The 16554-nt window shown below is 42.0% G+C and overlaps 1 protein-coding gene across 1 annotated transcript; it reads left to right on the top strand.

The window, feature by feature from the left end:
• Positions 1-26: 26 nt before the first annotated feature.
• On the top strand, positions 27-16321 carry Bib (big brain). The gene is made up of 4 exons (XM_070666446.1): positions 27-813; positions 1926-2052; positions 13411-13618; positions 14237-16321. The coding sequence occupies exons 1-4, from the start codon at positions 504-506 to the stop codon at positions 15368-15370; spliced, it is 1779 nt and encodes a 592-aa protein (XP_070522547.1). The 5' UTR covers positions 27-503; the 3' UTR covers positions 15371-16321.
• Positions 16322-16554: the final 233 nt, after the last annotated feature.

Below are 16554 nucleotides of genomic sequence, written 5' to 3'. Positions count from 1 at the left end.
TGGCTGAACTGGCTGAATGCAGCTATACAGATGCACCAACATGTAGGGAGTAACGGTCGAGAAGAGAGAGGGCGGTGCGGTGGCGGTGAACGAGCGCACCACTCGGACTTCGCAGGGCTCACTTGTTCTTCACTAGATTGGCCTGTCACTCGTGAGCGTGTTGCCGGTGCGGCAACATCAGTGCACTCTCCTACGAGGCTCTGCTGGCCGCGCTCACGACTTCGAAGTTTGTTCTACTCGGTAAAACGTCAAGAACCGATCACGGCCCATTACGACACGGACGAAGGACAACAGTACCGAAATCTCTGCCTGGAGATTCAAGAGTGGTAAAAAGTGGTGCCGAACTCATTCGCAGTGATTTTTGGTTAAAAAAGTGCACGTGGGAGATCGTATCGGTCGGAGAACATGTTCTGAGGATCGACTCTTGTCGCGCCATTTTATTTATTACTGTTTTTTTTTTTTTCGTCATACATTTGGTAATCGTGAAACAAAAGATTACGGACATGGCGAACGAAACTTTGGCGCGTGAAGTAGACGCGCACATCGTCACGATTCTGTCGAGGCTAACGGCTCTACGGGAGAACAATGCCGATGTGATCGACAGAAAGCCGCCGATGTCCATCGAGGCCCGCAGTTTGGAGCTGTGGCGGGCAGTGGCTGTCGAATGTTTGGCAACTTTCCTCTTCAGCCTGGTGGTGGCCGGTGCGGCCACAGCATCCTCCGTATCCGGAAGCGGCCTCTCCGCGTTAGCCACCGCTGTAGCTTCTGGTTTCGCCATCGCCGCGATCTCCCTCATCTTCAGCCACATAAGCGGTAAGGATATTACTATAAATTACTGTTAAAGTTCCGCGAACAAATTTACCCCCAACGATATCAAAATTAGGAAGAAATATCTTAATACATTTGCTGCCACGTTAAAAAAAAAAAAAAAAACAATTTAATTTAACAAAAAAATATATTGCGCTGTTCGATAGAAATTTTTTATTTAAATCATCGATTCTCTTGCGATTCATTTTCAGCCTGCTTTTATTTGCAGATTAATTTAAGAAGGAATTATTTAAGTTGATTTGAACGCACGTTGCTCTCCTCGCACACAACGCAACGCGCGCGTCTCTTACAAAGCGTTCAGCGACTAATTACGGAATTAAAGGATCGCGAACTGTTCGTTGCGTCAATAGTTCTGTTCCTTCTTGAGTCGTTTACGAGGGACGGCCCTCGCGATTTCTCTCGATTAGCTCGTTAACCGATTACGGCGACGCGACGCGGCGCAGCATTACCGCGTTGTGCATGTCTGTTGGAACGTGTGTGGGCACTCTCGGAGTACGTCGACCGGCATGCACAATACGCGACACACGATGCGTGTAATAAACTCTTAGTTCTCGCATACACATACGCCGGAAACTTGATCGCGCTTGCTCCCGATTCGGTGTCATTCTACAAACGAGCCGGACAGATAAGTAGCTCGATTTATTTTTGCCGCTGCTCGCCGCGATCATTTCAAGTCAATTAAATTGAACTACGTACAATTCAATATTCTAAAATATAGAATAAAAAAAAAGAAAAAGAAATAAAACAATAGTTCCCGGTCGAAACGCGCTGTTCGAACGGGCACTCTCTTTATTTGCCTCGCGAGCGAACGAAGTGCATTCCTGTCCGGCCGATTCGAGCCATCTCTCGTAATTGAGCTCGTCAGTTTTATAACTCGGTTGTCACCCCGGCAATTATTTCCCTTTAGATTTATTAACGTTGCCGAGTTTTTAATTGGGGAGAAAAGAAAAAAATAAAAGAAATAAACGAAGATGAAAGTCACTGGGAAAGAAGCCCTTCGAACAGCGGGGCGTAAGTTCGAGAATAGAATCGCGCAATCTTCCCTGTATGTCTCGTTTGATTCTTCTTTTTATATATAGAAAACCTTTTGCACGCAGGTGGACACGTGAATCCAGCGGTCTCGGTATCGTTTGCTTTGTGCAGACGGATTTCCCCACTTCGTGCGGTCCTGTACGTCGCGGCACAATGCGGCGGTGGTATTGCTGGAGCGGCGATGCTTTATGGGTAAGTTTTTATCCTCGAGAATCGACATATTTCTTTAAAAAAATGTTTAGTCTGCCGCGATAAGTCCAGCCGTGGCTGTAAACGTCGAGCAAGCTTTGGAAGACTTAAAGATTCTCTGAAAGACAATCGCTCCTCCGCTCTTACAATTAAGAGAATTAGTAAAATAATTAACTGCCACAGGCGTGGAGAAGATATTAATTATGCAGCGTGTAGGAGCTTTAATTTTTTTGATTTTTAAATAATTCCAAAAATTGCAACGTGGTGGTATGAGTAATTTGATTTCTTTTAAGAACTTATAGAAGTCGTTCTAGATTTAATTATTTGGATTTTAATATTATTTCTCAAAGACAATCGGCAATTTTGTATGTTTATGTCGTTGCATTTTATTAAGATAAATGGCACAGGATTTTTTTAATTTAACGGCGATAGCGAACAGAGAGTCGGTGTTGTTATCCGACGTGTAAAGTAGCGAGGGTTCTTGGCGGTGTTAAGATCGGAATGAGATACACTGCTCTGTGAGGACAGCTGCTAGATAGGAGAACCAGGAAGGCATGTGGCCCATCCAAAGCTGGGCCGAGTTTTCTTACAAGCCGGCCGGTGGCCTGAGCGAGTTTCAGAAGAAGCCTAAATAATATCCATCGTGATTTCTGTTTCACGTCAGCCGTGCGTGACGGGGCGAGTAGAGCAAATGTCCTTCCTCTTTTTCGGCAATCATTTTCAGCGTCTCGTAAATGTCTTCTTTTATTTTTAGTAACTTTAATTTTTTAAAAAAAGATATACCCCCGGAGATAACGCTACGAGTTTTGTCTACATATTACGCGCGAAAGATACGTAAATTAGATTGCGATAAAGAAACGTCGCCACTTAAAAGCCTGCGAGCCGCAAATGCGCAATCGTAAAGGTGCAAGAAAGAAAAATCCCGATTTTTGCAGGCTGTAAAGAATGCTGCCGCGGCGTTAGATAAGTTCCTCCAACGTGAAAGGTTTTATATCGCATGATGTAAACAATGTTCGTCATCAGGCTTGATATGATATTACGTCTCTTGGAACTCTCTTCTACAAGGCTTGACGCGCCGGCACATTGTGAAGACGATGCGTGATAAAAATACGATCTATTCGTGACTTTGTTCCGAGTTACATGAATGTCCTAATTTGCAGAAATGTTGTGAAGCACGAAGACGCGAAACGATAGTTCCCTTTGATATATGCAAGTTTGGTGCACGTGCTTCCATTTTGCTCGTGGGCTTCTATCCTGAAGAGCGCGAAGGAAAAAAAAGAGAGAAAAAAAAAAGAAATAAGGGTAAAGGCGGCATGCGTGAGCGCGTGTCTGAGTATAGAGCCGTGAGCTGGACCAAGGAAGCATCATCATCATTCGGAGGAGTAGACCGTTCTCTCGAAGCGGCAGCTGAGAAAGCCGAAAGAGCGCAGGGAGATGAAACGAAGCGAGATCAAAATGAGAGGATGAAAGCAACGATAGAGAAGAAGGGTGGGCGGCACAGGGGATGCCTGAAATAATTGCGCTACATTTGACGCTCGTTTAATTCTTCCGAGAGACGCTTAAAGAATGAGAAAGCGTGTGATATCACTGTAATATACAGCTGAAATAAAGTATTACTTGAGAAGAGCCAAGAGATATCGTCTCTCTCTCTCTTTCTTCTGAATAATTAACTGGAGAAGATGAAGGCGCTTTAAATCGCCGCAGGAATGCAACAAGTCTTACCGAGAGATGTGGATAATAAGGGAAATTAAGATCCAAAGATGGAGAGAGAAAGCGTTGAGAAAACGCGCGGAAGGAGGAGATATCGTTCATCCGTAATGAGCAGTTATCAGATGTTGTCGAAAATATAACTTCATCGGAGAAGAAGGGACGATACGTTATTTAATAACTTCCGAAGTTGAATAATTGAGAGAGCAAAGTAGAGTGTGCTAAAGCGCTCGGAGGAATGTAAGAAGCCGGCACGAGGGCAGCAGAATGAAGGAGATCGAGACCATGAGATAGGCGAGGAAAGGGCGGAGAAGAGAGGAGAGGAAAAAAAGCGGGAACGTGCAGGAGGACGGTAACGAGAGAAGGTGAGAGAAAAACCGAGGTGGTAGGAGGACGAAGTACGGAAAGAGAGCGTCGGCGGGTCATAAGGGTGGACGACGAAGAGGCAATGAGAGGAGTAGGAGAGGCAGAAAGAGGCACGCGTAATTGGCAGGCGAGGGAGAACCTCGGAAGGTGAGCACCTGCCTCGTACGAGGAGCGGAGTCCCGGCGGCGGTCCACCGCCTCGCAGCTGCCGCAGATGTTTCCCCGTGGACCAAAAAAGATCGCGCGGAAAAAGGAACGCGCGAGGCGGCACCGCCGGCCGCGGAGAGGACGAGGATAATGAATACCTATGCATGAACACACCAAGGTGGGACAAGTTTCACGGCATCGGGATCAGGCAAATCGAGCAGATCCGTGAAGGAGGACACGCACGGCCGCGGAGCGTTCGAAGAACGGCGCCGCCGCCACTGCCGAGGCAGATGTTCCCGCCGCTGCGGAGATCATTGTCCGTTCTTCTCCTCACCTCGCTCCTCGGCTCCTTTCTTCGCCGCCGAGGTGATGTACTTGGCCAAATTTGGCTTTATCTCCGTGTCACGTGTTCGTGCTTCTCGGCGCCTGCCTGCTTTTGGGGTACTTCGACCGCAAAAGTATCTGACTTTTTTTTTTACTTCGACAACTTTAAAGCCGGCTTTAAAGTTGCAGTCGAAATTCAGATCAAGCCGGATTCAGATCGAAATATTGCGTTGGCTGTTTTTATTATTACATAAAACTTGATATATTTATTTTTAACTCGTTATTTTGAAATTTGGATATCACTGGCAATAAATCAGTGTTGATAAAAAACACACAGCTTAAAATAAATAATGTATTTGTATTTATCGCGATCTGTTTTATCTTCTTTCTACTGAATTGATGCATATCGAATTTATTGGCTCGTAGCATGCATCAGCTGCAGGCATTATTAATATTAACGAGTTGCTCCTCGCAGACGCGGATAGCCTGTAAGATTTATTATCTTTTTTTCGTATTTTTGTTCTTTAAAAAAATCCGTTATTTATCTTTTACGTGATATTTACATTTCACTATTTTTTATGCTGCTAGTGTAAAAAATACTTACGCAATTAAAATTCTCAATTTTGGTATATATGTATATTAAATAATATATTTTTCTGTTTCTGATATTAATCTATATAAAGTGATGCTGCGCGTTTCTATCTCGTCGTGTCTTCTATCTTGCGTGACACTCATCCGGTCACCCTACGACCACCATATGACCGCACAAAGAGGTAACAAGTGCGCGATATGTACCGAAATAATAATCGAACAATACTCTAGTTAACCGGACGGGACCAACGGCGCCCTTACCCGAGATGTCTCGGGGGAATACCGACGAGCTTGGTACAGGAAAAAAAAAAAAAGCCAGGGCGTGAGATCGAGAGGAAGAGAAAGAGACAGCCGAAGTACGGAGAATGCACTTGCATCTGTTGCGATTTCGCTAGCTGACGGCGGCGGGTGTAAAACATGCGTGGAGGCGATTTCCGGGAGGGGGGTAGAAAGCTGAAAAAGGGATCCGGCGGGGAGAAGAAATTATAGGGTACCACAGCGAGGGGTGGATTTTGGCGCCCCTATCGTACTCGGTCCTCGTCTGGAATCATTCTCGATGCCGTGCGCGCGAGGTAATAAATATAAAAACCATCCGATAAACCCCAAAGTGAGACTATCCGGGTCGGAAAAAAAAGGAGAAAAAAAATACGGGGTGGTAGAAAAAGGAGGGGAAAAAAATGGTGAAAACGGGAGCCGCGAATTCAACTATCCGTGAAGAATTTACTGTCGTCTCTTCATTACGCGCACTTACAGGATTCTTCCATTACCGCAACGACGCAGGGGAGTAATTTTTTTTTTCCCCCCGCAAAAATGACGGGGAAAAAAGTAATTTCTACTTAAGAGCGAAATATTTTATTCGTAAAATTATTTTATTCGCCCGCTAAGTCCCAGGATCCTTCGTTTATGCAGTTAGACGATACTTATCTGGAACTCGTATTTTCGCTTCCGTGGTGGAGATCAAAGTAATATTGCTGGTATAAAATATTTAAATTTCTTTCTCGTTTACTCCGGGGTTACATTCATACGTCCTGAAGGAAAGCGTTCCTTTATTTCCGCTCGCGAAATTGGATGCGTCGGGGATTAGTCTATTGAAATGTCGAGACACGTGCGCCAGGTAAGCGCGCGCGACGCACGATATAAACGAGGGTCTTTTCAGAGAGGTGCTCCTTCGATATTCTCAATCGATAGGTTTCCAATCTGTCGAAGGTAAGACCTAGTTCCTTGGAGCCGCGTCGAGAAACTACGGAGCCGCCAATAAAGTTCGGCTTACGGCTCTGTAATCTATGCAAAGCGAATCCGCTCGAATAATTTCTGCCCGAATATTCGGAGATCGACGCGAATATGAGTCTCATAGCATAGCGATAAATGTGCAATCGTGCAGAAAGATAAAAGCAAATTGGGCCTCGCGTTTTAATGTGTAAAATCTCAACTTTGTAAAATTTTAACAATAAAACAATTAGTACAAGTTATTGGAATTAAAATCGAGCACTGTTAGGAAAAGTTTGAGGAAAATTTATTAAAGATACGTTGCATTGTAAAATTATATCTCAAGATCTCTTTATTAATCGTTAGGAATAGTACAAAATTGGAGAACTGAAGGTTTTCGTTTAATTCGTTCGAATATTTATATTAAAAAAAAAAAAGAAAAATCGAAGAAAGCTTCGCAGGGTAGTTGGAGCTAGGCCTATTTGTCAAAAGGGTTCTTTACCATTACCACGAATCGAGGAAACAGCTGTGAGGTGGCAGGTGTGTTGTGACGTCAGGCAAAGACACCCGCAGTGCGCGTGGCGAACCGGATGTTCAGGAATGAAAACAGCTACGCCGCACAGCTTTCGTGTTCGTACGCGGGTAGTGGTATACTTCTGAGTGGTCGTCGAACCATTTACTATCTGTCTGAGATTAAACAAGTCCTCCAAGGATTTGCAAGGGCGTGCACCCTTATTCCTTCCTTCTTTAGTTTTTATTCGGCAGGTGCAAATTTTGCTTTATAATTAAAACAGAGACACGGCTGGTTCGCGATACTATTACTAGCATCTATATTGATGCTGCTGATAGTTATTATTATACAACATATTATTGCAATTTTATTCGTACTTTTCTTTTTTTTAAATTAATGTAAAACCGATTCACAATGTCTGCAAGATAAGAGACAGGAATTTCCGCATGTACTATGATTCTAGCGTAAATCGATAGATATTTGCATAAAGATCATATGGGTTCATCTTTACCTGAAGATATTCTGCAATCAGGAAGGCGTGATTTATATGTATAGCAAGATTTAGCTACGACACGCAATATTCGCGTCTCCTTGAAGGATCATAGATATTGAATTCTTAATCCGCGTTTCTCAAAAAGCCTTCATATCCGCAAAATCGATTCTTGCAAGAAATAATTAAAGAAAAAGAAATTTTATTTTCTTTTCTGTCGGTATTTTATCTTTTATATGTAATTTTAATTTAAACAAGTTAAAGTAATATTTTTTTGATCGAGCTTAATTGATTTTTATTTTATAAATAAATTATGATGGTAACGCGTGATTTTGTTACGTGACGAATGTAAGAGAAATCGATATTTTGAACCGAAAATACGTGAAAGCCAGGTGGGTCAGGTAGGTCTTTTTCGGGATGTAGGAATGCTGCCTAAAATGGTTTTTATCGAGAAGCAGCATAAAAGCATGCTCAAGCATTCCTTTGCAGCAGCTTTGGAAGGCTGGTCGGACTTTCTCTTCCGTTTATTCGCACGTTATATTTTTGATGGTATAAACGATTATTATATCGCTTGTGAATATTATCCGCCCTTTAAGATAATAAGAATTAGCTATGGTCGATTCTTAGTTCATTACACGGTTGCAATTAACATTTAACTTGAAAACATTAAGTAAAATATTCATAACTTTCTCAGATAATAAGCGAACGACTATTAATTATTTTTTAATAAATTTCTTTTGATATATCTTTATGAATTTTTTTTTCAACGTCTTTATTAGTGAAATAAAGCAAACTACTTTCATAGTTCTAAGAAGAGATATTTTTTTCAAAGCCACGGGGGAGAATTTGTTTCTTTACGCAAGAAGGCGAGTGTGAGGAAACGTTTTATACTTTTGAGTTTGCGTTACTATTTCCAGACTAAACAAAAAAGCGAGGGTTTTTACTGTGCTTGGGGAAATAAATCCAGCGTGAGAACAGCACTGGTAAAAATTAGTGCTGCTGTTTCAATCGGTTGAAAGTTTCTTAATTTTAACATAAACTTCTTTTTATTAAATATTAATTTTTTTTTTATATATGTATTATAACTTCAAATATTATATTGTTGAGTACGATCGTTTTAAATTTCTTCAAATGTGTACAGATGTGTCAAAAGATATGAAGCTCCCAGACAAAGAAAAAAAATAAAAACGTAAACTCTATTGTAAGATCCGCCAACATCAGTGAATCCCGTAAATAGAAAGAAAGAAAGAACTTCCACTATTAAGCGAGGCCGGTTTGGGTTAAGTTGAGTGGAGTAGTAAGATGCCAACAGATGGTCGCAACCACGTGTTCGTTTTCAACAACCTCCTTTCCATTTCTTCCCTGCGAAGCGATAGATTGGATGCACGCGTGTTCGTCGCATTTTGTATGTCGGAATTAGCTTTGTGACACAGCCAAAATCTTATGCATTATTTTAAGGTATCAGATGTCGACGAGAGTTCTAAGTGGCACACTAATTTTCACGATTTTTTTTAATTATTAAAGTAACTTGTGTGACTTGAGTACACTTAATTTTACGAAAAGGCTTATATCAATATCTCGTTTAATTAGGGGTATCAAAAGTGCTTACGAAAAAATTAACATAACGATTTAAAATATCTAATTAAAAAAAAAAAGAATAGATTATTCTACAACCAATAAATAATTTTTTAAATTTAATTATAAATGCCTTGCGTCGCATAGAATTATTAAAAAAGGAAAAAAAAGCTACGCATTTTGTCGGTTCGATCTACGGCTCGTGCCGAAATTAATATCCCGCGCGACATCGCGAAACACGCGGCAAAGGAAGCCGTCGAACATTGCGCCGGCTGATCACGAATTTCCGTCCTTTTTCTTTCTTTATTTTTCTTTCTTTCTTTTTTTTTTTCTTAATCCTACCGGTATTATATATCCTTAAGCATGTCCGGCATGGATGGTGGATAGACGTCTTCGGAGGCCCGGAGACGTAGAACATCTGCCGCGTCGTCAGACCCCTCGACTGTGCCCCCCGACGAAGGAGAATCATTTATAGGGCCCTAAAGCTCCTTTGTGACGGCGACTTACGCTGCACAGCGTCCAAAAAGGACCACAGAGGATTCCTTTTGTGCAACATGTGGCCGGCACGTGTATCCTCGTACGAAGGCGCGGTCGGACGATTTATACGGGATCTATATGGAAAAGGATGTGTGATTCGTTCTCGCTTTCTAAGGCAGCTGCGTGGCTCTTCGCATATCTAAGAGGTCAATAGAATTCTTGCATCGTGTATGTACATACGGGGCTTAGATCCTTCCGAAGATTTCTAGATCGCATTCGTTTACGGTAACATTTATCAGATGCGAGGGATGTGAAATTTTTTAACGACAAGAACGTAAGGGTTTTATTTTATTTTTCTTTGTTATATCTAATGATATTTTCGAACGAATATTGCACGGTTTAATGAGCACGTCCGAGCAATGCCCTCCCCCCCCCTTTTTTTTTTTAACGTGCCTTACTCAAAGGAACTAGCGATCGAATTTACCAAGAGACTTATTCCGAAGCGCCGTCATTTGGATTGTTGTTTAAGAGGCCTCGGCAAATAACTGCACTGCAGTCCGTTCCCTTACGGCCGTCTCGAGGAGGGATACCGACAATTATCTCTTGACCCTGCCATTTCCGCAGTGCACTACCTAGCAGCGACCACGTTGCTTTGTCTGAGGTTTCGGTTAATCCATGCAACTTCCTTTCTTTCGCGCATTAAAAATGTTTCCTCACGGCAATTAGACCTACATTTAACGATTCAATTGCGGCATTATTACGACATTAAGATTTTAAATGGATCATTCGGATAATGAAAAAAGAAAACGAAGAAGTAAGCGTATTACTATCATTAGTTTGCTTTTACCTCTCGTGAAATGTTTCTCTTTGTGGCCGTCCCGGAACCAAGAAGGAATTGCGAACTGTCGTGGGGATAATAATGCGTCGGTTTGCACGCTTCAATGGCAGACGAGGTGAATTACGAATCGTCACAATTCGCTCGCGGAGGAGGCAAAATGAATAGAGACGGGATGCGTTGTGCGTAGGCGAGCCTGGTGGTATTTTAATCCGCGTAAGCACGGCTTCCTGTTTCTACCTTTCAGGTATAAACAATACGGGATGGCGGAATTGTGAAGCACGACCTGTTTCTCCGATACGCCGCGCTCCCTTTCATAGGGATTCCTGTGCTTTGTTGCGACGCGGTGTGTGCCCGCACCTCGCGCAAAAAAAAAAGCCGCATCGAACGCGAAAGATGAAACCCGAAATCATCGTGCCGGTCCCGGCGGCGACACGTCAGTTTCTTGAAAGTGAGAAAGGAGAACGTAAAAGTAGGCGGACGTGTGCGAGGAAAGCCGCGGCGAGCTATTGTAATGATGGGACACGCAGAAGACTGCGGGTGATGATGATGAACCCGGCGCACAGCGTTGCCCGGAGGGTTTACAATAATAACCACATCGTGTAATAATTTCAGCATTTTGACGTTTATGCATTGCTCCCACGGTTATCCGATACGGGTCTGGTTCCCACTGAAGCTACACCACGTTCTCTACGTTCTCTCATCTTCGTAAAGTGTACTTATCCCGAGAAGGAAGACGTATCCTAGTAATCACACGTTCAAGTATTCTAGTTTGAAGGTCGCGTTGCGTTAGCTACCAGAGTAAATTTTTTTTTTAATTTTTCAAGTCGGAGTAAGATATGGTTGTCGATATTTTATTTAAAAAGAAAAACAAAAATTTTTTTAATCGAGACTTTTCTTTTATTTGTTAAATTAAAATTTATTTGTGAATTATACAGACTAAGTATATAGTCTTTCGATTTTAGTCGCGTAACAAAAGGAAATGCATTGTTATCCTTTCTTTGTACTCCCCAGTAAGTACTTTACGGTTCATATTGCGTTCTAATTTCATGGTTTGACCACGTTAATCTCGACATCTGAGCTTTCCCAAGACTTTATAATGGTATCGAGGCGAGCGCATCATCTCCGAGCCCTACGAATTTTCGTCGTTTATCGCGCTCGTCACATGTGCGAATGTTCTTCGTGCGAGGGGATCCTGAAGCGGTTTGGAGTGTCCAGAATTCGGTTGGAAGGCGGACAGGGACAGAGGGTGGTTGATCACGTCTCGACAAGGTTCGAAAAGGGGATCGCGTGGTCCAGTACGCGGAAGGGGGTATCAATAGCTCGTTAATCGTAACGGAGGGTAGGTTCAGGGTGATACATATCCCGTCCCCGTTTTATCCTCCCCCCTTGAATTGAAATTTATTTAAAACGGGCGCACCGACGTACATACCCTGGGGGTTTGCGTCGAGGCGTCTCTCTTACCCCTCGTGTGAATCGCGAGAACGGTGCACAGGTTGCACCGAGAGCACTGGCTGCGGCTCTCGAGTCAAGTGCACGCAAGATTAAACCTTCCTCCATCATGTCTCGGCTGGATGACCACGCGCTTTTCATCACGCACGGCGAGTCCTGAGAACGCGCCCGCCTCCGGGCCGAAACCTCGTCGAATTTCTCCCATGAAGCTACTCCTCGCATGCATTCGATTCGCCTTTCATATCGCCGTTTCTCGCGAGAGCAGGCCACAATAAGCGCATTATGCGCGAAATAATCTGCTCACACGGAACATCTAAATATCATCCTGTATTATCAGTGCGATAATTCTCAAAGGGACGAAAAAAGTGTTAAAGATTGATAATAAAAAAAGAATATATATATAATAAAAATATTTCTTTAGTAAATTAAATTTTAATCTTATTTAATTTGAAAATAAATACGTTTTAGGTATTTTAAGATTTACGGAGTCTTTAGACAGAAATTATATTTAGCAAAATCACACAGAAAAATAGGTACGTTATCGTTCTCGTGCATTTGTACGTGAATCGTAGCTAACTTATCCACGTGGGAAACGCATATTGTCGGATGGGTATTTTTTTTCGCAAAAGAAGGAAAAATCCGCTTATCACGCGAGGGCACGCGAGTAAATATAAAAAATACCGTTTATTTCTCCCTTAGCCGAATGGGGACTCCCGTCCGCTGCTACAGTTGATCCCAATTGTGCGGTCATGATCTGCATTTCTGATTTCATCAATTCGCTCTCTTGTGACACGCTCCGCGGAGAGGAAGAGAGAAAACGGCGAAAAGGGGAGTGAACATTGTCATTTGCATTGCGACCACGGCGTTGAGACGGGGTGTCTCGTGTCGGATGAGGAGGAAGAATGCGAGGGGCGGCGAATTGCAACTCGAGCCTAGTATTTAGCGGTGAGATTAATCGCGATCGTGCGATCAAACAGCCCACGGGGCAAAGTTGCGAAGGGCGAGAATCGTACAGGTGTATTTTGTGAGTAGATGTTGTCAGTCGAGTTTATCTATTTAGTGGCATCTCTAACATGCAATGCGTTAAAAAAAAAAAAAGAGAGAAAAAAAAAATTTTAGCTTTACAAATTGCGAACATTTGTCACAAAAATTTATACATGAATAAAAAAGAAAATGATGATTCGAAGTGAACGCGGAGAAAATGTATTTGTGAAATAAAGTTTGCCACTCGTGGGATACAATCGGAGGTCACATCTCCGCGACCCATATGATTATATGAACTGAGAAAATCAACGAGAATTTTATGCAAGGGAAACGTCACGAGAGGAAACATCGGGGTCACGTTTAAGGGCTCGAGGATGCACTAGCTAATATAAACATTACACCGCTGGGACCAACTTACCGCAGGGGGTTTTTATGCGGGGTGTGTGTCTCGCTGCAGGCTTCAATAGGAAAATCATCATATATTATATCGCAACCACGATATAACTCTTACATACTGACGCTACCGCTATATAGAGGGCCATATGTGATCATTTTTTGGCGAGCAATCGTTAATAATCTTTTTCCACAGAAATAATCTTTATTCGCATTTTATTACGATTTTTTTTTTTTAAGATTTAAACAAAATATGTTAATGATATTTATATTAATACTTACCAAATTTTGTTTTTGATTTCAGAGTGACGACACCTATGAATTCGCAGACCCTGTCGTCTCATAATCGATTGGCAGGTCCAATCGAGCGACTCTTGATCGAAATAGCACTGTCGGTGTTTATCGTGCTAGCCCATTTTTCCGTGGACTCAGCTAGATCATTGCCACCTATGATCTCTTCGAGAGCTTCCGCAGTTTTGGCCGCGGCTTACACAGCGTCTACTCTCGTCTTCGTAAGTTAATTTTATATGATTCGAAAATTTTTAGTTAGACAACTATTGGCTCCTAACAAAACTCTATATTTTTCTTATATTTAATAATAAAATTAAAAAAAAATTAAATGCCTCGTAAGGAAAAGACATTCTTTTTTCTATAAACGTGCGCGTAATTAATGAAAGAGCAGCGTCCTTTGCTTTCTTCTTCTGTCGTGCATGTCATCTCTTGCAAGCCCTCTCCGTCCAAAAGCGTTTGTCGAGTTCTTTCCAATCGGGCCGACGTCCGTATCTTTAAAGAGCACCTGCCGTTGCACGAGGGAGAAGGGTGGACTCGTAAAGAACGGCGAGCAGGGAGGTGAAAGAAAGAACTCGATCCTGGACCCACCTGCTCCGGAACGAGTGTACAATGCACCCCAAAACGAAAAATGTTGAAACCAACATTCTACACGCGTCTCGTGTTGATCTCTCTGGAAAATTAAACAAGTTTACTGCCTCCTGTGCGAAATTCCTAAATATCTTTGCTCATTTTCTTTTTCTTCTATTATTTCCTAAAAAAATTTTCTACAAAACTTAAATATATTTAAGTATTTACAATGTAATTGTAAATTTTATTAATATATTTTATAAAATTTCCAGAGTCCTTTCCTGAATCCAGCGCGCGCGCTGGGTCCGGCCTTCGTGATGAATCGCTGGGATAACCATTGGGTGTATTGGGTGGGCCCGCTGTCTGGAGGTGCCGTTGCAGCTCTGCTACACGAATACGTTCTGAGTCCTAGACGTGCAAAGGACTCGCGCGATATGGACGACGGCGATAACTCGTCGATGAGGTCCGACGAGGATACGTACGACGATCTAGATAAGCCAAACGGACCGAAGTTTCCCGGTGCATATGCGACGTATCGTCCAGTAGCCGGCGCGTCCACGTCGATCTACAGCGCACCTCCGTCCGCACTAGACCGCGTTGAGTCGATTTATGGTGGTACCAAATCGCTCTACTGCAAATCACCACCGTTGACGCGCGCAAATCTGAATCGTTCGCAGAGCGTTTACGCAAAGTCGACGTCGGGACCACGGGATGGTTTGATGATCCCAAAACCAGGTCCGCTGGTGCCGGCACAGAGTTTATATCCCATCAGACTCGGCCAAAACGGCTGTCCGAATGGCAATCGTGAGACTCAGCCCGGACCTAACAGTCCGCCGAGCCAGACGCAGAATCACAACAGCACCAATCAAAATATGCAGAATCAGCTGCAGCAGTGCACACAGAGCATCTACGGTATCCGAGGGATCTCCACGGGTCTGAGCACTCGGGAAAACGGTATCTATGGAGTGTCCACCGGATCTACCATCTACAGTCGAGCCCCTGCACCACCACCTGGCAGTCAAAATTCGCAGCAATCCGGTCAGAGCGGTCAATCCTCGATGCAGAATCACCCGCCGCCGCAACCACCGTCGCAGCAGCAGCAGCAGCAACAACAGCAGCAGCAGCAACATCAGAACGGACCGCTATCGAGTAATTCGGATGGATCGAACTCCAGGCGGCCCGAGAGCATGTACGGCCACGTATCGAGACGTAGCGATGATTCTGCGTACGGAAGTTATCAGAGTTCCTCGCGGGGAAATTATGGTAAAGTGCCCGGACCTCCGGGTTTGCCCAACGGACCCCCGCAGTATCGTGAGCAAGGAAGGCCAAGTCCAGCCGGACCTCTTCAACAAAGTCAAAGCGCGCAGAGTAACTTCCAAAGAAACTCGCCGAACCCTCAGTATTGACTATAGACTATAGACTGACTCACGGACTAAACGATGAATTTTTTTTTTCATCTTTATACGTAGATAACGTATCTTTTTGATGACTTTTTCTTTGAATTATACGGTTCAGTAATTTTTCCCCTTCAAAAATTAATAAAATTTGTTCTGATACATATCAACAGATATTTTTCACGATAACAAGTTATATGAAGTTTAATTTTGTATTTGAGAATTTGTTTTGTTGAGGAAAAATAATGGACTAATTACTAATTTATATTAAATTTTGTAAATATGTATTACAGTAATTCATTTTTATACTATGTTTTTACATGTTAAGAGGAAAAGAGTCGCGTAATTTGATCAAGGAATTTTCCGATCGATGTTTGATAATATTAAATTTTACCACCACATAATTATCATGCAACAAAAGTAAATGAAAAATAGAAGGAACAAAATCGTGATACACTAAACAATTTTAGTTTTATTCAAGTTTTAAGCTGACATATATATTGTTACACCTTTATGTAAATGTAAATATTTTAATTTAATTTACTTATATTATAAGGATATTAATTTTATTCGGCGACTGTCATGCTGAACACCTGCGAGAAAGCGATGCACTGATTTCTCAATTATAGAAGCTTCGCTCACAGGGATGTTTGCACAACGACAGAACCAAATAAAAATGCCGAAAATTTTAGATATCGCTCTTTTTTATGTATAGAATTGAATAACTTATAACTTTATCGTAATTTAATATATTTGTACAAATTACAACAGCGGTATACTTTAGTAGCCATTATATAGTGATTCTACAGTGAAACAATTATATTATGTAGCATATAGAATATATTCTGACAATTTAGAAGTAATCTTAGAAGTAATTTAAACAAACCTGTAAATAGATCCTAGTTGAAAAAATAACTCGCCCATTTTCTTTATTTGCTATTTGTGACGGCAAATGTCACGATTTCTCTCTATAAAAAATTTTTTTAATTCAATGTAGTATACATTAGAAAGTATTAACAATAAATGTATCTATAAAAACGTAAAGATCTACATTATTTATAGGTCTGTTAATTAAAGAAATATTGCTTCGTTTTAATTCTCATTATCTTGCTGTATTAAATTAAATTAATTATAAATCTGAAATTGAATATATGTCGTGAAATATTTAGAATAAGTTATATTAATTAAAGAAAAAT

The sequence above is a fragment of the Cardiocondyla obscurior genome, linkage group LG15, assembly GCF_019399895.1.
Source record: "Cardiocondyla obscurior isolate alpha-2009 linkage group LG15, Cobs3.1, whole genome shotgun sequence".
Classification (NCBI taxonomy): Eukaryota; Metazoa; Arthropoda; class Insecta; order Hymenoptera; family Formicidae; genus Cardiocondyla; species Cardiocondyla obscurior.
This window is presented reverse-complemented; position numbering and strand designations above follow the sequence as displayed.

Coding starts and splice junctions, on each gene's coding strand:
- Bib (XM_070666446.1), top strand. CDS start 504: ATGGCGAACGAAACTTTGGCGCGTGAAGTAGACGCGCACATCGTCACG. Junction 814..1,925: donor CATCTTCAGCCACATAAGCG/GTAAGGATATTA, acceptor TTTTGCACGCAG/GTGGACACGTGAATCCAGCG. Junction 13,619..14,236: donor CAGCGTCTACTCTCGTCTTC/GTAAGTTAATTT, acceptor TAAAATTTCCAG/AGTCCTTTCCTGAATCCAGC.